This window comes from Vespula pensylvanica, chromosome 24 (genome assembly GCF_014466175.1).
Source record: "Vespula pensylvanica isolate Volc-1 chromosome 24, ASM1446617v1, whole genome shotgun sequence".
Lineage (NCBI taxonomy): Eukaryota > Metazoa > Arthropoda > Insecta > Hymenoptera > Vespidae > Vespula > Vespula pensylvanica.
Window position 1 is genome coordinate 726,656 of NC_057708.1, and position 23,869 is coordinate 750,524.

Consider the following 23,869-nt stretch of genomic DNA (forward strand, 5'->3'; position numbering starts at 1 on the left):
AACATCATGAAAAATCTGCATATATTCGATTTTGTTTCTTTTTTAATTTTTTTTTTATTTTGTATTTTTTTTACTCAAGACATGCTTCCATTAATAATCACTTTCACTTCTTCCTAATTTCTATTTAGCTGGTCTACTAGAACTTACTACAATCATGCACTTGATAAAATCATAAGGGAAACATTAAATTATATGAATAATGCCCTAGATAAAGAAATAACTATAAGAATTACTGATGCTCTATTATTTTTCGCTGAATGTGTGTACGACAAATCTCACATATTATTCATTCATATTCAACCAATGATTTGAAATAAATCAGGCATTATTTGTAATAGACTAGAAAAGATTCGCAAACTGTACTTTAAAAGTTTTCTTCTGCTACAGTCTTCGTATGTTAAATATGGCTTACAGATCATAAATCTAAAACTTCAACAAATAAATTCTATTTAAAGTTTTATCAATTTCATCTCTCATTAACTATATAAACACTCAAACACTTCAGCCAAGAAGACATATCAAACACACAAATGACTGTGCATCATTCAAATGACTTGCAATATGACTCACTGCTCACCTCACATTATTCATCCATTAAACAAACATTTTTTTTCTTTCTCGTGTTAAATACACTTCTTTCAACATTTCATGCCTGTAGTTCTCATATTATCGATCACTATTAACAAAATCATTCATCGACATACACACAAACACCGATTCAGATAAAGATTCAAACTCTATGAAATTATCCCTGCATTGAATAAAAAGTGATGAGAATGTTAGACTTCTCAAAGTAAGCTGAGTGTTTCTCTACGAAGTTTGGGGAAAGGCAAAAAAAGAAATAGACTTCATCGTAAAGAAGGAAACAGTGTAAATTGGGTGATTTACATTAAATTTTTATATAACCAGTGTTGCAGTAAAAACACCTTATATACTCCTTATCAAAGATTCCTGCTCTCTAAATGACGTTAGAGAAGTACGAATCTTAATATAAGTCAAGTAAGGTGCATTTTGCTACATCAATGCTTATGTATCAAATAAATAGCACAACAGTGAAAGATGATGTATAAGGATTTTTTTATTTTTCGACAATGTAATCATAAGATATTAGCATTCTGAAATAGCAGATCTAGATAACTTCAATGAAACATACAGTGAGATTATGAAATATATGCTTTTCTAAAGTTCTTGCGCCATCATCTTTTTTGTATGTTAAAGTTATTGACTACAATTGTGAATTGTGAAATCCATTGTTTATTCTGATCTTTGGAAAACAAACACCCATAACCTGTAAAATTGTCCTTTAGAGAAAGAGAATTATCAAGTCTTTCATCACAAAACTTTCCTTCAAAATTTGAAGCACTAGAGAGTTATAAAATCCTTGAATTTACTCGACTCATTCAATTGAAACAACTACCAATCCAAATGCTTCCTTTCACACACAATCAATCAATAATTTTGACACACCCGCACACCAATGTAAAATACTAATCATACTTGCACACGTAATAATTGTTTGTGTGTCGCACTAAATATTACGAAAAATGTAAACAACTTTATGCAAATCTCAGGTAGCTGCGACCAAACTATACGCAGCCTCACGCATATCCTGACTACACACCCACTCACTTCCACCCTAAGTAAATAGTATTCATTAGAAACAGTTATTCTCTAATATAATTTCTTTTTTCAAATTCTGGACGATATATCTTATATCCGTGTAAAAAAAAAAAAAAAAGAAAAAGAAAAAGAAAAAGAAAAAAAAAGAGAATGCACATGAAACAAACTTTCTATATGTATACTTTTATGAGGGTAATTGCCAAACATAAGAGCATATTCTGCATTTACCAATGCAAGTAACAAATATTATGCTCAAATATGTTATATGTGTAAATAATGAAAATATTTAATGACAACAATACCCACAAAATTGTACGTCTCTGTTTCTTTTTTTTTTTTTTCTTTTTTCAGTATATGTAAGTATATATAAGAACGCACAACACATATACCCACAGAAAGTCTCAATGCACTTCATTTCTTCAGAAGAAAAAGTTCTCAATCATTTTATCTTGTACAATAATTAAAAAATATATGGGTAAGAATGATTTTTCAATGATGTGGTCACATATAAAATTATGACAAAGACATTTAATCTATATGCAGTGTATTCAAGCATTCATAACGTTTAATGGAATTAAGAAATCATCGGAACTTAATATTTGGTTATTAATAAATGTGCAGCTCACATTATGTGACCGATTTAAGATAATGTGAATGTATATATACATATACATATATACATATACATATATATATATATATATAAATACGTATATATCTGTATATAATGCTGCAACATTATAAAATATATAATAGAATGAAAATTTCAAATGTTTCTCAATTAACTGTTTCTGTTACCTGTACAAGAAAAATCTGTAAATTATCAATGTGAGGATACAACTTATTCATCAGCAACCTATTACTTCATCAACTCATTAAGCTATATATAACTCCTATATAGTCACTCAATGAACTAGTATTGGTAAGTTAAAATATAATTATATTATTAAGTTCCACTAACTTACTTCATATTTTTACATTAAACACTCTGCATCGATCATTATGTTACCTCAGACACATATACGTTAAACACTACATAATCTCATCTATCTCTCATTACAAAAGTTTCACAATCATCTATCTCTCTCCAATGCACTTTACTCAGCTCAGTAGATCACACGCGTAAAGAAGACCACACATATTTGCACGTTTAGATGATCAAAGCTATCCGTAAGAGACATGCAGGCCGTATCGTTCGTGAAAGCTATTGTGCTAATTTCTCAAGCCAGTAAGAGAGTGAGAGGGTCATAGTATATCTTTTTTTTTTTTTTTGAAGTAATGACGTGCAATGATTCGAAAGTATCATCCGACACGCTCTATTATGAACCGACCACATTACGGCGCACGATCATACAATATAGCCGTCCTTTTCCATCGTAATGTCACTGAAAGCTTTGGTTCTTTTTGTAAATTGTTTGCTTTGTACCCTTAACTTCCTGACCTTTGCTGTTCTTCAACATTAGTGCTTCGGGACTAAAGGAACGGACCCTCCTTTTACGAGTAGACTCGGAGTCCCGACCGAGTTTAATCGTATTTGAGAAATGTATTAGATTTTTGATCACGTTGACCTGGATGATTTTGCCAAGCACCCTGGGAGGCGTTTGGATTATTTGGACCAGGACCACCAGTACCAGGATTACCCGTATTGCCATCGCCGCCCCCTTGATTCATCCAACTAAGAAACCCAGAATTACCGCTATTACCAATACTATTATTGCCTGAAGGTGGTTGACCTGGGGGCCCTGGTTGATTTGAATATCCTTGATCGTTTCCCTGATTCTGAAGATTACCGATCAGTCCCCAGGATGCTTGATTTAATGCAGCCGCCACTAACGCAGGATTTACTGGTAATGCCGATAAATTTAAGCCTCCCATTGCCAATGGATTGGATAATCCACCACCACCGCCTCCTCCATTATTCTGACCGGTAATGCCCAATGCCTGAAGATTAGGCATATCCAAATTACCTCTGTTGCCTGGATTGTTCCAACCGTTTGGACCCATGTTATTACCCGAATGGCCCATGTACCTGTTTCCCTGATAGTTTCCCTGTACATTGTTTTCTACCGGTCCAGGTGCTCCCCTACCACGTACGTTTGAATTCACTTGGTTATTAAAATTCTTATTAATGCCGTCTGATTTCGGCGCTGCATTAGAGACATGAACGGAAACTCCTTTTATAATGTGGTCTTCTCCGCAGAGAGATTGAGCCACTTCTGGGTCTAAGAAAGTAACAAATGAAAATGCGCGAAAAGGTTTTGGGATGAATACGTCCGTAACTTCACCAAATTTGGAGAAATAGTCGCGTAGATCGTCTGCAGTTAGGTCTTCTGTACAGCGTCCCACGAATACCTTGCAGGGTACTTGCTGAATCATTCCCTCCTACGCACAAACGCACAATCAGTCAATCATATACAACATATTCACATTTTATCCACTAAAACTTGTGTACAGTGCACATTATTCACAGTCTCTAAATAAATCAAAAATCAATAAGCGATTTACGCAAAAGATTTACTTTGACAAAATCAAACCGATCGTATTTACTCGTTAGTTTCTTTTTTTTTCTCTTTCTCTCTCTTTTTTTTTTTTTACTTTTCTTTTTTCTTTATTCTCTATTTTTTTTTCTCTTTGCTAATTTTTTTTTTCTTTTTCTTTTCTTTTTCTTTTTTTTTTTTCTTTTCTTTTCTTTTCTTTTTTCTTGTCTTTCAACCTTTTCACTTACTCATACCGAATATTTTTACGATTATTTTTATTGATGCATCGATACCGATTAATCTGCACCAACAACAAGTTTTATATAAATTTTACAACAGATATTTATCTCATTAAAAATTCAAAAAGGTACTGCCTTTCGATTTACATTTAGATCCCTGCATTTTATCATTATTTTGATACTATTACCTTGTAAATTCATGCATAAATCTGTACAATATCTTGTCTGTATATTTTTCTTTTTATGTAAAATGCTGAATCTCATGCTATGTTACATTATCTTAATACGAATCAACACATATATGACAAAATAAAAATATTATTGTGAAGACTAAAGCATTACTAGTCTCATTAAAAAATATTTCTGCTATTTTTACCAAAGGTCATAGATCAATGAGAATATTTTATATAAACCTTTTTTTTTTGGTTTTACTTTTTTTTTTCCCTCGAATACTATTGCAATTAGAATTTGTTGTAATTAATATTACTTACTAAAACAATATTGTTTAATCTTAGATTAATTAATAAGAAAAATTGTTGTTGACTTAAAAAAAAAAAGAAGAAAAAAAGAAGAAAAAACATCTAGAAATACGCAATAAAACATATCTAGAAATATATCTTGTTTTCATATGACATTTTTGTAAATAACAATGAATTGAATCAATAGTATCAATGGGTATAACATCATACTTGAAAAATATTGAAGAAGCAAGCATTATATTTAAAGATATTTACATTGCTAAAACATAGTACGTCAAACACAATTTTTTTTTTCAAAAGCACATAAATGTCATGCTAACAATAGAATTACACAAATATTTATACTAATAAAGGAGAATAAAATATATTGCAAAAAAAAAAAAAAAAAAAAAAAAAAATTGAATGAATAATTATATTGATAATGTTATTATAACTTTGTTTACTTTATATTTTAATTCTTATGATCAGCATTGTCAATATGTTACTATTCCTAATATATATATATATATATTTTTTTATTTTCTTATTAGCAACAATTATAGCTCAATTAGAATATTGGTATATTCAATGACAAAACAGTGAATATTTACAGAATATTTTGTTATACGAGAAAGAAAAAAAAAAAAAAAGAAAAAAAAATTCACAAATTATATTATAATTTGTGATTTGATATTCCCATTGAACCATGACTTATGTATTTACGGTAGTAACAAAACTCATCAGTATCTTGACATATCCGAAACATGGTGATCCCTCGATGGTCGATGCTTGTAATAGCGATCGTAGTAATTTTCTTTTGTTGGATATCTTGTGGTATCTGCAAATCTACTATCCACTTCTCTGCCATCAACTGCATATCTGCTGTCAACTTCTCTATTTTCAATTGGATATCTGCTATCAGATTCTCTACCATCCACAGTATACCTTCTATCTATATCACGATTGTCCACTGTATATCTACAATCTGTTTCTCTATTTTCAGTAACGCTTCTACTTTCAGCGTGTCTTACTTCTGAATACCGTACATCTGAAGGATATCTACAATCAGCGGAAACATATCTACCATCCGCATCATAATAACTTCTATCGTATCCATAATTGTATCTGCCTTTTTCTGAATAATCTGGTGTTTCCATAATAGAATATGTCGCACGCCCTTCGTAATTTGGATATCTGGAATATTCTGCATCAGAGGGATAAGTTGAATTGGGAGTTGTTGCATGAGGCACCATATAGTTTCTACTATCATATCCTGGATCCTCATACGTAGAATAATTAGGTTTTTCATATGCATTGTAACTTTGTCCTTCGTATTTATATTTATTATCATCATAGGGATAATTAGGTGGATACGACGGATAATGCGTTGTTTTATAGTCATACTCCGACTCATATCTCGGCATATTTCCTGTATCTGATGAATTCACATTCACATACGTTTTTGCCACAGGTATCCGTCGACTACTTGGCGTATGAACCGGAATAGGTCGGTAGCATTCATTGTGTTTACTCGTATCATACTGACGAGCCATCATTAAGCCATCAATATTCTGGAACCAGACACACCAGCCCTCGACAATAACATACTATTTCATCTGTAAATTGACACACACACATACGCACTCTCACATCGCAGCAACTTTGAAAAACGTAGTTTATAGTATCATTCCACATACTTTATAATGACCAGTTCAACGAAATTATGTTGTTGCAATAACATTATATCATTGTATATATGAACAAAATAATGCACATTATTACAGTGATGGATATCATGAAACTTATATTGAATGAGTAAGTCTGGATATGATGTTTCATAATGTTTATACATTTCTGGATATCATGATGATACACTAAAATCATACTTAACATCGCTAATGTTTTTTTTTTTGAGCTTTTAAATGCTCTACTTTTTAAATGTACACGAAACCCCACAGCATTTATAAATCTATAGTGTTCTGCAAACCGTAGCAAATAATACTATTTCTTTTTCTTTTTTCTTTTCTTTTTTCTCTTTTTTTTTTTCATTTTTTTTTTCTTTCTTTCTTTTTATCATTATTATCATTATTATTATTACTGTTGTTGTTATTATTGCTATTATTATTATCATTATCATTATCATTATTATTATCATTATCATTATTATTATTATTATTAAAGTAAAATAATCATTGTACTATATAGAAACCAATAAAATAATTGTGAAATAGATAAGTACTATAGTCGTACATCATATGTGGATAAAAAATTTGTTCACTCACGCACACTATCACACAAGATCATACTCATTACAATATTCCTTGTACTTCAGAAATCATACATTTAACGCCATGCAAACGTTTATCGTATCATGAATCATCTTTCAGCTTTTAACACACTTTACATTTTTTTTTTTTTTTTTGTTGAAAGTGTTTAGGTGCACTGTTGATTGTTTTCCAATATTCCTGACTTGAAAATAATCACGATTAAGACAGTATTTAATTTTTTTTCTTTTCTTTTCTTTTTCTCTTTTTTTTTTTTTTTCTTTTTTAATTTTCTTCTAACTCAGGAGTTAAATGGTGTTATAAAGAATCATCACTGATATGCAAATTAACATATTATACTACGTTTCTTCAAAAGGATAAAGATATAATACATATAATGTTATTTAAAGAACTTATGATTCGGAAATTCATATAATTTAACCATACATCCACGTCTAAACTGACAACTTCAATCTCAAAACATTCCAAGATTTTCACACTATTTTGTGTCAAAAGCATACTGTATTATATACAAATGAAAACAAACAAATATCCCAAAGATTCTTCAACATAATCTCACACTCAGTTAACATCCACGCGTACACACACATTTTGCATTTACTCTTTATAAATTTACCACTTAGAATCATTAAACTGAATTCACATGTGTAAAACATGCAGCAGTATTTTTATCCGCGTAATATTATCGAATGTTATCAATAATACTGAAACGTAATAAAAAAATGTAAGAAATTATTTTTGGTTTTCTTTTTTTTTTTTTTATATATAATCTTTTCTGAAAAAAATTCTTTTTTTTTTCTTTTTCCCTTTTTTCTCTCTTTCTCTTTCTTTTTTTATCAAAACATCAATTTTGCTGTGTACCACATACATGTGAATAAAGTTTCACGCATTCATCTATTTGCACCATATCAAGTGTGTGTATAATCTTATATACACATAATATGTATATATTATATTATACACATGACATACGTATGTGTATATATGTATTAAAATACACAGATATACACATACGTATTTAAATATGTACATACATATATATATATCTGTATTATAAATACACATATACATATATGTATATATATTGTTCAGAACTACTAAAGTAATTTGTGCCTCTGTAAGTTGTTTTATAGCAATTAAGAAGAAAGATAAATTTCTTTTTTTTTTCTAAATTTTTTTTTTGGTTTTTTCCTTTTTTTCTTTTTATATACTTTTTGGCATTCATTTTTCATATCTTGCAAAATATCATATGACGCGATTTACTTGTACATAGTCTTATACCTGTACATATATATTATAAAGATATTTGTCTAAAAATTAACGTTTAAATTATATTATTTTTAATAATAATATATATATATATAAAAAAAACAAAAACATTTGAAGGGAATAATTTATAAGTTTTATTTTATTACTTTTAGTATCGTCTTATGATTTTCTGATTTTTATATGCCAATAATAATTTTTTTAAACACATGCATTAAAAAAGAAAATTTTCTCACATAGGCAAAACACTTGTATGTAATCAAAATGCAATAGATACACAATATAAATATATATGAAATATAACTAATATTTAAACGAAATAAAGCAATTATAATATATGTACAGGGCTAAGGATCATTTGTACAAATTATTTATCTATGTGGGCACTTACAGTTTTTATGGCAGTTTAAGGAAATAATTTTAAATGACTAATAAATGTTAAAAAGAAGAAGAGTTATTAGCTTTTATTGTCGTTCTTACCTTACTATTGGGAACCTTGACATCGCACCATCTGCCATCTATCATGTGTCGTTGAGCAAGGCATCTTAACTGCGATTCATAGCTTCCAAATCGTATGAATCCAAATCCTTTGCTCTGACCAGATTTTGCATCCTTCTTTACCTAATACATATTTTGTAAAACATTAAAAAATGTAAACATATATATATATATACACACACACACACACAGATGCACATACACACGATTGATTATAAACTTCAATTAAAACATACACATTTTTATCAAAATATAAATAAGGTAATAAAAAAATCCTGTAAAGGGGAAAAAAATAAAAAATAAAAAAAAAACAAATAAGAAAGTAATAATTAATAAATTAATAGAAAAAAAAAGAAAAAAAAAAAAGAAAAAAAAAGAAGGAAGGAATACAACTTACTTGTGCCATTAGAACTTCACCAAATGCCTCGAAATATTCCCTCAAGTTCTGCTCGGTAGTTTTCCATGGTAAGCCCAGTACGATCAAGTCTGTACAACGCAACTTTGTTTCCATTCTCTTTGTCTTAGCTGTGGAATTTTCCAAATTGTCATCAGATTTACGCTTGTTTTCTGAAAAGATGTCACAAACATTTACTTCTATCGGTTAGTTTTCTATTGCTATGCTTTGTTAACAATCTCATAGACCAGTGTTAACCAAACTGTTGAATGTACAGTGTAGGTATGGCCAAGGATGTACAGATGCACGATCAAGGAGCTAAAAGCTGTAAAAATTTATTAAAATATGAAGAATACATTACAAGTCGATGTTATTGGTACCTATTATGGTTGATGAACACCATGGAAAACATACCAACTATTTGTTAGTCAAGGAATAAGCAGATTTTTATAGTTTGGGAAACACTGGTACAAATGTTCGTAATCTTTTCAGTACCAGCTATTACGCGAATGTAAATATTTTTTTCTTTTCTTTTTAATATTTCATTATAAAAATTAATATTTAAGAAAGAAAGAAAGAAAGAAAGAAAGAAAGAAAGAAAGAAAGAAAGAAAGAAAAGAAAAAGGATAAATAATACATAAGTTTTTTTTTTTGAGATCATTAAATTTCTATCTTCATAAAATATTATTTCACATTTATAAATTATTCATCAGTAATACCATTCATGTACAATAAAATGTGAAGAACGATATATATTATCTTTATTACATAGCTAGAACATTATTTAATGATACATAACGACATACATATCATTAATATAAAGTAAGTTTAATTTTCCGGAAATGAAACTAAAAAAGGAAAAACACGATAATGCCGGTCACGCGTTGGGTCCCGATTATTACCACGAATGAATTACCGCGTTTATAATTCTTAAATAAAACAATAATGAGTTCAAGAAATAATTATAAAAAGAGAGAGAGAGAGAGAGAGAGAGAGAGAGAAAAGAAAATGAGAGAAAGAAAGAAAAAGAGAGAGAGAGAGAGACAGAGAGAAAGAGAGAGAGGGAAGGAAAGAGAGAGAGAGAGGACAGAAAAAGAGAGAGAGAGAGAGAGAGAGAGAGAGAGAGAGAGAGAGAGAGAGAGAGAGAGAAAGAGAGATATAACAAAGTCTAGATAAGACGATGATAAATATCGTATGAAAGCGCGTAAAAAAAGAAAACGAAAAAAAAGGTAAGTCTTGGTAGGATAAGATAATATAAAAATCGTGAAAATTTAATTTGAAAAATGTACGATGGCACGAATCGACGAGGAATGTTCGATCGAAGCCGTGTACTCGTCGAAACGTGGTGTATATATATATATATATACATACATACATACATACATATATACATATACATATATACATATATACATATATTAAAAAAAAAAAAATGTTCGCTCTATACTTTTGATCCTACTCCTACGGTCATACGATACGATATATACGCCATCACCAAACGTACAAGGGGGAAGGCTTCGGGCATCTTAAAGCACCTAACGCCACACTTGCTCTCTGATACACACCTTTCGGAAATACACAGAAATAGATCGCCTTGCCCCAACCATTTTCAGGTGGATGAAGCCGTCCCTCAACGAGTCGTACACCACGCATCGTCCGGGATTCTGGATTGCGATATTTAAGGCCACACGTCCCGGGGAATTGAGCAGATAGGGTGGTCAATAAAAGCGTGCTGTCGTCCTCGGTAGGCAGCTCTATAGGTTCTTCTCCCTCGTCTTCGGCGACTTGGATGTAGGACGTCATTTTTCTTCTTAAAACACACTCACCGTATTTCTCTTTACCGATTAATTATATTTTTCTTGATTATGTTGTTGTTGTTGTTGTTGTTGTTGTTGTTATTATTACTATTATTTATTTATTTAGTTATTTATTTATTTATTTATTTACTTATTATTGTTATTAATGTTATAATTAATATTATTGTTATTATTATTTCCTTTTTTTTTTTTTTTTTTTTCCAAAAAGCGGGGTAAAAAAACTCGTACAACACAACAAACACACACGCTCGGATTCGCAGTCAGTCACGCAACACCGCACCTCTTTCTCTCCGCGATCATCTTTCCTCTCCTCTCTCCCCACTTCTTCTTCGCCGCCATCATCCCCCCTTCTTCTTTACCTCACTCCCCCCATTGGTCCGTCTATCTCCCCACTCTTACGTGTCTGTAACGCGATGCAGTTCTTCATAGGCTAGCGCGCTACTAACATCTCGAATCAAGTAACGTACCAATTATCGAAGCTCTTCCAATTTCGATTTCTCCATCTCGATTATTTTATCTCGATTCTTTTGTCTCGGTTTAATACCATACTTTCTATTGTAATCATTCGATTATCATAATTGCTCTTGTATTTTTCTTATTTCTATTTTTCGATTAATATTATAAAACAATTGTTATTGTTCTTCTATTCCTTTTATTATTTTATTTCGATATATTTCAATGGCGAGAAGTTTGCAACTGAACAGTTGTTATACGTATCATCGATATATCGATTTTGTGCCGATCGAACCAACGACCAATCAACTGTCTCGAGGTTTAATACAACACTCAACGAAAAAGAAAACGACGCGTTCGAATATTTAAATGGAGTTTTATGTAATACGTAAGAAGCAAAAAGAAATAAATGATCTTTTTTTATTATCATCCATTATAAATGTCAAGTCGTAACATAAAAACGTTGATATTTTATAAGAAACATTAATAATTATATCACAATCTTCTATGTTAAGATATAAAAACTGTTGTATAAAAAATATTAATATTATCTTCGTAACATTCCATTCATCATGCGACACTTATTAATATAATAATATTAGATTCATTCAACTTTTTATCAACACATATTTTCCTTTAACGATTTGGCGATTGATTCCCAAGTAAAGTCATAAGAAGCATCATTCACATTGATTATATTTTTTACTTGGATTATATTAAAAAGTTTCATAAATGGCGTATATTGGCTTATAGTGTTTTTATCTGCAATAATAATTAATTTATGTTTTGCACGTGTAACAGCTACGGTTAAACGTCGTTGGTCTTCTAATATCCCAGTATCCTGTGTGAACAAATTATTAGAATGGTAACTATCTCGATATAACGTGATCATTGTTTATGGAACGTATAACATACCTGCATTTTGTCAAATTTCTTTTTGATACTTTTTGCACACGAATAGAAAATAATATTCTTATCACGTCCTTGATATTGATCCACGGTATTTACTTCTATTTCTGAATTTATCAAATTTTTTATTAAAACCACTTGTGCTTTATACGCTGCAATTATACCAATTTGTTCAGAGGTTATGCCGATCTATATTATAAAAATAAATTGATTATGAAATTATGTTAACAAAAAAGAAGAAAAAAGAGATATAATTCATTAATAATAATCAATAAGATTACCTGAGATAGAGCTTTAACCAGATATAAAATTAAAGCTGCTTCCCAAATATTAGAACACACTTGATCGGTCGTAATATTTTCTTGTTTATGAATAAAATCTATAGTTATGTCCTGAGTACAGCCTGTATCTAATATAATTACAGAATCGTCTAATGCAGGCGATAATACTGCTCTTACCCATCTTTCATTCGACGATGGTATCTGAAACAATATACAAGCATAATTTGTTTTTAGAAAGGAGCCTGCCTTGTTTGAAAAAAAACTTCATTTCTCAAATATTTAATTACCCTCGTATTTGGTGATACAAATGTTGCATTTTCTATTGATTCATTGCCTGCTTTTAACTCATCATTATATGTTAACTTGTTAATTAAATTCATAATACTTTTGTTCATTCTATACTGTACTGTTAAAGCAACGGTATTATTTTCTGAATCTAATCTCTCAAACAAAGACTCTGCTGCACCAAGGTTTCTGCAAAAAAGAAAAATATAAGCGATTGTTACATACATATACAATATTACAACGGTATTTAACATATAAAAACAGATATATATTTTACCTAGCTGTTTTGCTTTTAATGACAGGAGGTAATTGATTGGGATCTCCTACTAGAATAAACTTATTTGCATAGTATAATGGACCTAAAATTGCTGCTTGCGTTACTTGAGTGCTTTCATCGACAATACACACATCGAATGTCCTTTTTTCAAAGAGTACATGATGAGCTCCAAAACAAGTAACTCCTACAATATTCTAAAAATATATAACATTGATATAAAAATCTTCACATATTTTTTTTATTTTTTTATTTTTTTATAAGAAATTACTTATACCTTATTTGCGTATACTGATTCTAATTCTTCGACTGACGTGCAGTTTGATGTTAAATATTCTTCACTTTTATTTTTTAATAATGGATGTATTATATGTGATGATCCTAACCGTATAAAATCCATATTCTTATGTAATAATTTCAGAAGAATATTATCTACTGCGTTATGAGTGTGCGATGTCACTATTATCGAGAAGCCCAATTTAAATAGCACTTCTATCAAGGTCACAACTGTCTCCGTTTTTCCTGTTCCTGGCATGCCTTTTATTAAAACATATTCCTTGGCAGCCAAGCATTTAAGAATTGCTTTTTGCTGAACTTCGTTTAAACTTTGTAATATCGTTGCAACTTTGAATATAATTGAGCGTGGTAACTGTGCAAGAAACGTTGCTGGTTTTCTAAAATTGATATTATATTATATATGAATGTTTTATATATATATATAAGTTAATTAAAAAAAATATATTAATTTTCAAACAGTACCTATCTATAATAATACTTCGTAATTTTCTGCATACTTCATTATCGTATAACAAGCCTCCAATATTTGCAAATAGAGTTAAAAAAAAATTTGTGGAAGCATACTTATCGATATGAAAGTTTCCAATTGCATTACGTTTCGTAATGTCACTGAAAATATTAAAAGATTAAATATAAACATTTTTTTTTTGAAATACCATGATATATAACAGATATTATAATAGTTAAGACATACCTGTTTAAAAGAACAGTAATTGCATCTTTTTTTATCTGTATTATAAAACCAGATGATATATTTATTCGTGTATCTGTACTTACAATAATATATTCATTTTGTACAAATTCTGTGCAAATACTTTTAGTACTTATAGCTTCTCCATTTGTGCGAACAAATAAATGTTTATATTTGTCATATTGTTCTGTAACTTTACCAATCACTTTTAAATTGCTAATACATTTTCCTTTCATTTCTCTATAAATAGACAGTAATTTTTTTTTTAATCTATTTATATTATAATGTACAGCATAATTAAGAAATTACCTTTTTTCTGGTGTTAGAGTCCATATGTCTTTCATAATATATTGTTCGGATTGCATGCTTTCTTCCATTTGTAAAAGAGATACCCATTTTAAGATAAAATCTATATGATCATTTTCAAATTCATTTAAAATTTCTTTACCGAGTTTAACTAGACCATGAGAATCGGACAATTGTAAGGTATCATCCTTTGTCAAATATGCACAGCATAAATTATTATAAGGACATTTAAGACAACTATTATAATAATTTATAGGCTCCGGTAATGGCATAGGTTTCAATGCATCTTCTAAGTCAGAAGAAAAGATTATGTTTTTTGTTTTAGTGAAATAATCAGCCAGAGTATTTCTTAATAAAATAAGATCTCTTTTTTCGGCACGACCGCAATTAATCTCACGTATACTGTTATCTCTGTACATAGAATAAATATTAAATTATTTTTCATTATCTATTGTGATATATGATTAAGATTTTAATTGTCTCCAATTATATATTTGAACATTCTCCTTGTACTTTTTATAAATATTCAATACCTAAGATATAATAACAATCCACTGTCTGTGTCTTGGCCAGTAAGAGCCATCATCATAATATATAGAATAACTTGACCTCTATGTTCTAGAGAGAAAGACGGTCTTCCTGTTTTTATTTCAATAGGCATTACTTTTTTGCGGGAATTAATTTTGACCTCAACCGTTATGTCAACTTTTCCCTTGATCCCAAGTTTAGGTAACCATATATTTTCTTCGATATCGCATATCTCGGAGATTTTGCCTTTGAAATTATTTTTTTCGTTACTTATCGCTTGTTGTTTTGTACCTACAATATTTGAATTATATTTTAAAAGATTAAATGAAGTTACAAATCCTAAATACAATTTAGTTTTCAATATTCATGCGTATTCATTTTACCATGAACATAATGTTGAATAAATTCTGATATTTTCGGTACATATGAAAATACCTCTTCTTTACATTTTTCAAACGAAGATTGAGTACTGTACAGCATAAATATTGTATCTTTTGACTGCAACTCATCTTCTGCCATCTTCATAATATCAGACAGTTTATAAATATTTTCAGTTAAACTCTAAAATATAAAAACATTATAGATTCGTATTAAAAAGATCTACCTAGTTTACAAATTTAAATACCTTTTGTAAAAGTTTATGAACTATTTTTCCAATTGTTAATACTGTTTGACTAGATGTTAAATGTGGTAAAGATTCTATTTTTCTAAACATTTGACTTAATACTGCTCGTCTGTTACAAAATAGACCTCCGACAACGGTTGTACTAGAAATTAATGTATCAGGTTGTATGATGATATAACCGTAATCATTATCCACAATCCAATTCTGTAATTCTTTTTTGGCTTGTATCATTATAGTATCACCTTCTTTAATCTGCACATCTTTCCTTAATTTATATATATATAAAAAAAAAAAAAAAAAAAAAAAATGATTTATAAAATTCACATTAAAATAATGTAGACTATAAGATTTTAATTCGATAGAAATTGATATAGTTACCAAAATCCTGAACATGTTACCGTTGCAAAAGTTTTTAGATTTGTATGTTGTTGTACTTTTAGGATCATAGATTTTGAATTTTTTTGCAGTTCGATAACATCACATCGTTGAAAGGAATTTAGATTTATTTGCGAATCTATATTCCAATCACAATCAAATATTTCATCTAGATCTTCTGCATTTATTTCATCACAGTCATCTATGTCATTGAAAATTTCACTGGATTCTATGATATCTATACTATTTGTACTAAGTTTAGATTTTTGATCATTTTTTTTAATATTATGACAATGACTTAAATTTGTTTCTTCGTTATTGATGACAATAATATCATTCGTAATACATTCTGATTGACTTAATGAATTACTTAATACGTTTATTGTTTCCTTAGATATATTTAACGAATTATTACTGCATTTCTTAGAGACCATATTCTTTTCTTTGTTCGCTTCTATGATTTTAACATCGTTATTAAAAAAAGACTGATCGATGTCAATAAAAGAACTACTTCTCATTTTTGAATTCGATCCTGAATCTGAATTGTCAGATCTCTTTCTTTTTTTAGTAGTATTGTCACTAGAAGGATTGTTTATTATTTCAACCTCTGGAAGTACATCTTCATTTTGAATATTTTTACTTTTATTAAATTCACATGTCCTTGAGAAAAATGAATTAATTTTTGTTTGTGAATTATTTGCAATTGGACTCTTTGAGACCTATGATAAGATACAATAATTATTATATAGCCCAATTATCTTTTTAATAATATATATTAATATGATCATGCACGTAGACAATAATTTCAAGGACAGAAAATCGTTACCTTTTTCTGAAATAAATTAGACTTCTTCATTGTTAATTAATTATATCATAAATAAATAATTATTTTTTAATCACAAACGATTGCATGCAACATACTCGATCACTGCAATTCCCGCCTATTACTTTTGCCGCCATTTTTTGATAATAATACATAACCTATAGAAAATTTCAAATCCAATACAATCTCTAGTTGCTATTTCTACCGATAGGATCGTTAATGTCGTTGTTTATCGAAATTACGTATATCGAAGACCAAGGCGGGAAAATAATATTCAAATTTTAGTATCTTTTTATCATTGAAAAAAATCTACTTTCGTCTTCTTCTTCTTCTCTCTCTCTCTCTCTCTCTCTCTCTCTCTCTCTCATCTTTTTGTTTTATTTAAATAATAATTATCTTCGAATCTCGATCGTGTTTTGTTAGTTTTAGTTTTTAATTTTATTGACGTCTGATATCCAAGACCGAATAAAGAAAATGTCAAGTTTGACGTATTCCTGGATTTCATCGTCCATTTATTTATTCATCGTCCATAATTAAGATCGATTCTTTCAAGGAAATAAAAAAGAGAAAAGAAATTTTGATATTTAAAATGTCAGAAGAATTAGAAACAGACGGGACATTAAAATGTCACGAATTTGGGCCACCGAAGTCGTTACAAAAAATGGAGAACGCAGACATCTTGTGGAAGATGATAACAAAACGATTTCCGAATGCTGCACCACTTCTTTGCGAGATGGAAGCTGTTATTGATCGTGCGGATGATCTTCTGAGACAACTCAGAAGACCTTACAATAGATCAGTTGGTACGAAAGAATATATATTAAAGTATATTCATTCAAATATTAACCTTCTACGACGTCACGTAATTTCAAATACACAATTTGTCTTTCTCTTATTTTTCATCGTTAGAAATTAATTAATATAGAACTCGTATATTAAAGGTTATTTTATTAAAGATCTTTTTATTCTTTTTTTAGAAGCATCGAATTTAAATAATTTCGAGGACTCCGGTGAATCCGATGAAATTATTTCATTGATTTGCGATGAATCTTTTCCAGAAGATGCTGATGTACGTTTATTTAATTATATGTATAATATATATATATATATATTAAATCTGCTTGATCTTAACGAATAAATAAATAAAAAAAATTTTGTAAAAGGTTTTTGAAGACGTAGCCATCATGACGAACACAGCTGAAACACAAATTTCGGAAAGCAGTATCTCCACCGTCGATACAGATTTTGATTCTATTTACTCTAATCAGCCATCTTCTTTGATCGCCGACAAATCAAATAACTCGAAAGACGATTTAAAAGAACATGGAAAGGAAAACAATAGTAATTAAACATTCGAATTAAGTATTCTTTTTCTTTTTTTTCTTCCTACGAAATTTCATAAGCTTGAAAATAAAAATAAAAAAAAAAAATGTATTTCGTAAATCGTAGATTCATCTAAGAGTTACGAAGCAAATAATGTTGAAAATTGTGGTAAGGTAATCGATAATGCAACTAGTGAGTTAGTTTATTGTACAATTAAGAGAATTAAGAAAAAAATCTTTTTTTTTTTTTCATTTTTTATTATAAATTTTTTCTTAATAATTTCAGAGAACGTTGTCGTATCATGTAATAAAAATGAGGAGAACGTACAAGAACAAATATTGTATGCGAAAGACAATGTCGTGACAAAAGTTTTCGAAAAAGTACAAGAGAATGAGAAGAAACACTCTTCGGGTGATTGGAATGAGAATATAAACGTAGAAAATTGTTCTTCTTCTTTTAACGATTCAGAAGAGATGGAAATGTATAAGAACGTTGAAAAAACTAGCATAAACGAAAGACAGGTATTTAATAGAAATAAATTAAATTACTTGAATAATTTTCGTAGAATTTTCTTATTAATTATCATAAAAGATTATATAAAATATTTTTGTCAAAGTTTTCTGGCGATGAAAAAATTAATAATAAAACACCATGGGATATTCTCGAAGAGTATGCCAATCAATGTGACATAAATATTGATTGTCACTGTGAGAAAAATAAATGCAATCGTTTTGTTATCAGCGGGAAATTATCAGAATTTTCTGGTATTTTTTATTTTTATTATATCTATCCATTTATTATACCTCTTTTCAAAAAATGTTGTGCTTCGTGTACAACAATTATTTTTTCAGCAACCGGCTGTGGAGATACAGAAGAACTGGCTAAAAATAGTATAGCAAAAAAAATATTGCAAAATATAGCTGATCATCAGATGAATGACAAAGAGATGAAACAATTGTTGGAATTATCTCGAGAACAGTAATAATCTTTTCTTACAAAAAAATTAAAATTGAAAAAAAAAAAACTGTACAAAAAGTTCTCACGATGAATATATATATATATTTTTTTTTTAATTTAGGATATTAGAGATAATTAGTTTTGGAAACGACGATACAATTGAGACGCCTTTACGAAAAGTTTACATGCTTTGTATAAAAAAGGGAGGACCTCCACCAAGATACACAACCGAAATGGAATACAGGCATGAAGGTGTGAAGTGTGTAGCTAAATGCATGGCTTTGAATCATGTGGTTGAAGGTAAAAAATATAAACGTGTATATAATTATATACGTATCGTACATTTTAATTAATTATAAATAAATTCTTGTATCATCAGGACATGGAGTGAGTCGTCATAATGCGAAAAAGTCTGCTGCTGAACAATTCTATCAAAAATATTTCAATAACGAGATATAAGAAACATATTTAAAATTGACAAATGAAAAAATTTCGATAACAATCAAAAAAAAAAAAAAAAAAAAAAGAAAGAAGAAAAGAATATATATTCTCGGTATATAATTTTTATGGTATTTTAGATACGATCCAGGGTAATTTTCCAGTTTTCTTGAACGACCAATAATCGTACAAAAGTTTGCCAATAATTAAAAATATCAGAAATGCCAATATAATATTTAAAATGTCTAATGGATAAATCAAAGAGTTTTCATCCGATGAAATACAAATTTCTGTACGAGTTAAGTCACGGATCTGTGAAAGAAAAGAAAAAGGAAAAAAAAGGAAAAAAATAATGACATTTTCTTGACTAGTAGAACTCTAACACTAGTAAACAAATAAGTCACCTGTTTGTTTGAATTCTCATCGCCGCTGACAGCTGCACACTTGACCTCGTTTATATCTCGAACTAAATTTGTATACCTAATCAATAGGTCCTGTAATTCATGGAGCATTGTGCACATATTAAATATTTCGTTAGGAAATTTAATTTTTAAAGGAAAAGCAAATAAAAAGTGAAAGAAAATGATAATGATGATAATAATAATAATAATAATAAAAATAATAACAATAACAATAACGTAGACGTATTACCTGAAATCCAGGAGTGAAAAGACAATCGCATCTCCATGGATTATTACCGAGATATAATCTTGCTACACTACCACTTTGAAGCAAAACATTTTCCAATGCATAAGTTGGTACCTAACGAAGAATATAATTTACGAGGATTATGACTTATTAGCCTAAGAGATTCATTAGCATGTTAAATATTATCAGGTGTTCGAGATTCTTTAAAATATTCCAACATGGCGGCTAATAATACAGTACCAGAACCAAATGAGACTATATATATATAAAAAAAAATATATATATATATATATATATATATATATATATATAACGAATTTAATTTGTCTATAAAAGAGATTCATTAGCATATTAAATATTTTCATCCTTGAAATATTTTAACGTAAAAGGTAATAATAGAATTATCAGAAAAAAACGAAGGCTATATAAAAAATGATAACGAATTCAGTTTGCCTAGAAAAGAGATTAATTAGCATGTTACGTGTCTTTTCTTTCTTTTTTTTTTTTTCTTTTTTTTTTTTTTAATATCTCAATATAATAGATAATAAAATAAAATGAAGGATCATAAAAATGATCTTAATTAATAATTAATACGAACATCTGAGAGTTTATTTCCACGAAGACTCAAAAGACGGAAATGATCGAGCCAATAGGACCCATCCAATTGTACAATGGATTCAACTAAATTGTCATCGAGATAAAGATCCAAAACTTGTTTGTAGACAGTATTTTTTACTAGAGGTGTCAAATCCTTGATCTAAAATCATGAAAGTCCTATAAAATAATTATTACAATGATTTGTTATAATATGTTCTTGATTCAAAATAATGAGACCTTGTTTCCAGTCAAATGTAAAGTGGTAGTATTGGCCGGTAAAAATTCTGGCATTTCGGTTAAATCACGATAACTACAATTAACCGAAGCAAAGGCCATTAATTGTTTCAATGTCCTTTTACCACCTCGTCCAACTACATAAACCAATTCGCAGTCGCATAATGTTCTCTTGCATTCCTCTTTCAATGTCTATGAACAATTAGATTCTGAGATAGTTTCGCGTCTTCATTTTTATATATTTTCTTTTTGTCGGACTGTTCGAAAAATTCGTAAGTTTTTTCTTTTTTTTTTTTGTTTTTTTTTTTTCAAACGAGTAATACAAAGACTTGTTTCGCTTCTTAAAAATTTTTTTCCAAAAAGTTCGATACACTCGAAGGTTCGCAAAAAAAAAAAAAAAAAAGAAGATATAAATTGATTCATTGCCAAATAAAATTCCAAATATTTAAAAAAGGAGATTATAAGAGAACTACCTGAAAAAAAAAAAAAAAAATTGACGCGAACTCGTCGAAAGGAATGATATATACGTACATGTGTGTACGATCAATCAAATATTTATTTTTAACCAATGGGTATATCAAAATTTAGAATTCTTTTCTCAAGTTTCTCTACGAATTTTTCAAACGATCCAATTTGATCGAAAATGACGAAGTTTTAAGATTACCATAATAATTTCAACGACTGGTACAAGTAATCTTCCATTATATGGAGCAGAGCAACGTAACTTTTCTCGATCAACAATTTTCTCAGCGAAAGATCCATTCCTCAAGTCGAGAATCCAAGACATATTTTCAGTGCATTTCAATGGATTACCTAATTAAATTTTTAATCTGTTTTTTTTTCTTTTTTTTTTTTTTTTTTTTACTTAATTATTTTCAGATTCTCACCAAAAAGATAAACGTGATTCAACGTGGATATATTGAATAGTTTTAGATCGATCTCCTTGAAATCATTGTGTTTCAAATCGACGATTTTTAAATTCGAAAGATTTGCAAACACACCCACTGGCAGTACTTCCAATCTGTTATGAGTTAGATTAACTTTCTGTCAAGAGAAACACGACGAAACAGAAACGTGGTTCTCTCTGCTATCTGTACATTTATATTAAATATCCAAAATTCGACAGAAAAATTCGATAGGAGAGAAGACACGAAAAGAAAAAAAAAAAATAAATAAAAAAAAAAAGAAGAAAAGAAAAGAAAATGAAAACGAAAAAAACGATTGAAACGTGGAAAAAAAAAAACGTGAATTCTAAATTTGTGATTTGAACAGATTCAAATCTCCCGCGCTCGTAAAGCGCGGGATTTCGAATCAAACGATAATCGCGTATACGCTAAACTAACTTTTAATTTATAATATTACATATCTATTTTCACCTACTTCAAGAAATTGACATTCCTCAGGGAAAGATGTCATCAATCTCGTTAAATTACTATTCACAATTTTAAATTTTCGCAACAATGGAAATCCTTGCAAAACTTCTTGTGGGTCGAAAGTTTTATTGGGCCAATTACACAGTACCAGATTGTGTACTTTCTCATTTCTAAAAAAATATTATTTTTTTTCTCTTTCTCTTATTTCAAAATATCTAATCGAATTATATATTTATGTATATTGTTTATTGTTTCTTTGATATATATATATTTGTATTATTATTATTAATAATAATTAAACTACTGACTCTGTTTTCCATTTATCGTCAATACCACCAAAACATATAAGCCGATGTGCACTCTCTTTCAAATGACATTCGGGTAATCCAATAATATTCGAATTAATTCGATCGCAATCTAAAGTTTCATTATCTTTTGTTGAAACACGTGAGAATATCATTCGTGATTCGAATGTTATCATCCTGTATATAAAAAAAATATTTTCATTAAGTCTTAAGTATATTCGTAGAATATATTTATATCTATGGCTACCATCGATCTACGATTTCGAACGATCACAGAAATCGTAAATTAATGTCATTATATATATAAATAAATAAATAAATAAATATATATATATATAAAATAAAGGAGAGAGAAAGAGAGAAAAAAAAAGAAACTAATGCAAGTATTAGAGAATATTATCTTATCGAACATCTATTTTATCGTGTAAACAAGAAAAACTAAAACCTATGCAAACACGAAAGATTAAGTTTCTAGGATCACGTGTTTCTAAAAGTGTAAAGAAAATAAAATTAATTTGCGAAAATTTGCTAATTTACTTTGATGTCCTTTACGTAATATTCACGTTTTGTTTATATTCTTGTTTTACAACAACGTGTAAACTTTATATTAACTTATTTTGTCAAATTATTACGGGATAATAAGGTGCAATATCACAGTAAAAATATTCGTAATACGTAGTACAGGTTTTACTTTTAGATGTATTGAAATAATAATTGGACTCTAATTTGTTTACTTCGAAAATACGCACGTTCTAAAATACGCGTATACATTTTCTCTTATCCCTCTGAATTGTAATATCTTTTTTCGTCAACGAATTATTTCGTTTAAGAATTAACAGACTGTTATCAAATTTTTATGCAAATAAAAGTCTCGACATTTTCGTATCATACGGACGAAATATTTTGTTTAAAAAAAAAATTTTGCGATTTAAAAAAAATACAAGATTCAAAACGTTTCCAACGATTGCAATTAAATTCAAGAATACTTTGAAACAAGTTAAAAGATCTTTTAAAGAATAAAAAAGATTCTTTAAAATTGAAGATTTTTTTTTTTTTTTTTTTTTTTTTTTTTTTTTTTTTTTTTTTTTTTTTT

At 28.9% G+C, this 23,869-nt stretch overlaps 4 protein-coding genes across 9 annotated transcripts in view; 1 reads left to right on the forward strand and 3 right to left on the reverse strand.

The window, feature by feature from the left end:
- Window positions 1-1,060: 1,060 nt before the first annotated feature.
- Window positions 1,061-11,237, reverse strand: LOC122637160 (TAR DNA-binding protein 43-like). Of its 4 annotated transcripts, none has more exons than XM_043829124.1 (4): window positions 10,803-11,237; window positions 9,241-9,368; window positions 8,826-8,966; window positions 1,061-4,002 (listed from the first exon to the last, which is right to left on the reverse strand). In XM_043829124.1, the coding sequence occupies exons 1-4, from the start codon at window positions 11,038-11,040 to the stop codon at window positions 3,145-3,147; spliced, it is 1,365 nt and encodes a 454-aa protein (XP_043685059.1). In that variant the 5' UTR covers window positions 11,041-11,237; the 3' UTR covers window positions 1,061-3,144. The 4 variants fall into 4 exon arrangements, with proteins under 4 accessions (XP_043685059.1, XP_043685057.1, XP_043685060.1 ...); XM_043829122.1 differs by having other exon boundaries at window positions 9,241-9,410; XM_043829125.1 differs by lacking the exon at window positions 10,803-11,237 and adding an exon at window positions 9,436-9,803.
- Window positions 11,238-11,904: 667 nt separating this feature from the next.
- LOC122637152 (DNA replication ATP-dependent helicase/nuclease DNA2) lies at window positions 11,905-17,231 on the reverse strand. Its single transcript, XM_043829107.1, has 14 exons — window positions 16,905-17,231; window positions 16,082-16,797; window positions 15,704-15,968; window positions 15,462-15,639; window positions 15,084-15,369; window positions 14,554-14,961; window positions 14,248-14,484; window positions 14,016-14,162; window positions 13,534-13,930; window positions 13,260-13,453; window positions 12,985-13,171; window positions 12,698-12,898; window positions 12,423-12,605; window positions 11,905-12,348 (listed from the first exon to the last, which is right to left on the reverse strand). Exons 1-14 carry the CDS (start codon window positions 16,932-16,934, stop codon window positions 12,127-12,129), a joined length of 3,651 nt encoding a protein of 1,216 aa, XP_043685042.1. The 5' UTR covers window positions 16,935-17,231; the 3' UTR covers window positions 11,905-12,126.
- Window positions 12,242-19,718, forward strand: LOC122637162. Of its 3 annotated transcripts, XM_043829129.1 has the most exons (9): window positions 12,252-12,372; window positions 17,455-17,704; window positions 17,879-17,970; window positions 18,065-18,242; window positions 18,510-18,745; window positions 18,841-18,988; window positions 19,076-19,202; window positions 19,303-19,481; window positions 19,561-19,718. In XM_043829129.1, the coding sequence occupies exons 1-9, from the start codon at window positions 12,370-12,372 to the stop codon at window positions 19,638-19,640; spliced, it is 1,293 nt and encodes a 430-aa protein (XP_043685064.1). In that variant the 5' UTR covers window positions 12,252-12,369; the 3' UTR covers window positions 19,641-19,718. The 3 variants fall into 3 exon arrangements, with proteins under 3 accessions (XP_043685065.1, XP_043685064.1, XP_043685062.1); XM_043829130.1 differs by having other exon boundaries at window positions 12,242-12,372; window positions 17,498-17,704; window positions 18,841-19,202; XM_043829127.1 differs by lacking the exon at window positions 12,252-12,372 and having other exon boundaries at window positions 17,276-17,704; window positions 18,841-19,202.
- The window catches only part of LOC122637161 (protein singed wings 2), a 4,685-nt gene continuing 315 nt past the window's right edge, over window positions 19,500-23,869 (reverse strand). The window contains exons 2-10 of the mRNA XM_043829126.1: window positions 22,780-22,953; window positions 22,479-22,641; window positions 21,986-22,142; window positions 21,763-21,911; window positions 21,102-21,290; window positions 20,866-21,024; window positions 20,271-20,381; window positions 20,024-20,113; window positions 19,500-19,931 (exon numbers count right to left, since the gene is read on the reverse strand). Of these exons, the coding sequence (XP_043685061.1) occupies window positions 19,746-19,931; window positions 20,024-20,113; window positions 20,271-20,381; window positions 20,866-21,024; window positions 21,102-21,290; window positions 21,763-21,911; window positions 21,986-22,142; window positions 22,479-22,641; window positions 22,780-22,953 (1,378 nt within the window). The 3' untranslated portion in view covers window positions 19,500-19,745. The remainder of the gene's footprint in view (window positions 19,932-20,023; window positions 20,114-20,270; window positions 20,382-20,865; window positions 21,025-21,101; window positions 21,291-21,762; window positions 21,912-21,985; window positions 22,143-22,478; window positions 22,642-22,779; window positions 22,954-23,869) is intronic.

What these genes read in the sequence shown, in the direction of transcription:
- LOC122637160 (XM_043829122.1), bottom strand. Translation starts at nt 11,040, where the DNA reads ATGACGTCCTACATCCAAGTCGCCGAAGACGAGGGAGAAGAACCTATA. An exon ending in TTTCTGTGTATTTCCGAAAG is followed by an intron (nt 9,411 to 10,802) that starts GTGTGTATCAGA and finishes ACATCTTTTCAG; the next exon opens with AAAACAAGCGTAAATCTGAT. An exon ending in GTGAAGTTCTAATGGCACAA is followed by an intron (nt 8,967 to 9,240) that starts GTAAGTTGTATT and finishes AATATGTATTAG; the next exon opens with GTAAAGAAGGATGCAAAATC.
- LOC122637152 (XM_043829107.1), bottom strand. Translation starts at nt 16,934, where the DNA reads ATGAAGAAGTCTAATTTATTTCAGAAAAAG. An exon ending in CTAATTTATTTCAGAAAAAG is followed by an intron (nt 16,798 to 16,904) that starts GTAACGATTTTC and finishes ATCTTATCATAG; the next exon opens with GTCTCAAAGAGTCCAATTGC. An exon ending in GGATTGTTATTATATCTTAG is followed by an intron (nt 14,962 to 15,083) that starts GTATTGAATATT and finishes TTCTATGTACAG; the next exon opens with AGATAACAGTATACGTGAGA.
- LOC122637162 (XM_043829127.1), top strand. Translation starts at nt 17,491, where the DNA reads ATGTCAGAAGAATTAGAAACAGACGGGACATTAAAATGTCACGAATTT. An exon ending in CTAGCATAAACGAAAGACAG is followed by an intron (nt 18,746 to 18,840) that starts GTATTTAATAGA and finishes TTTTTGTCAAAG; the next exon opens with TTTTCTGGCGATGAAAAAAT. An exon ending in TTGGAATTATCTCGAGAACA is followed by an intron (nt 19,203 to 19,302) that starts GTAATAATCTTT and finishes TTTTTAATTTAG; the next exon opens with GATATTAGAGATAATTAGTT.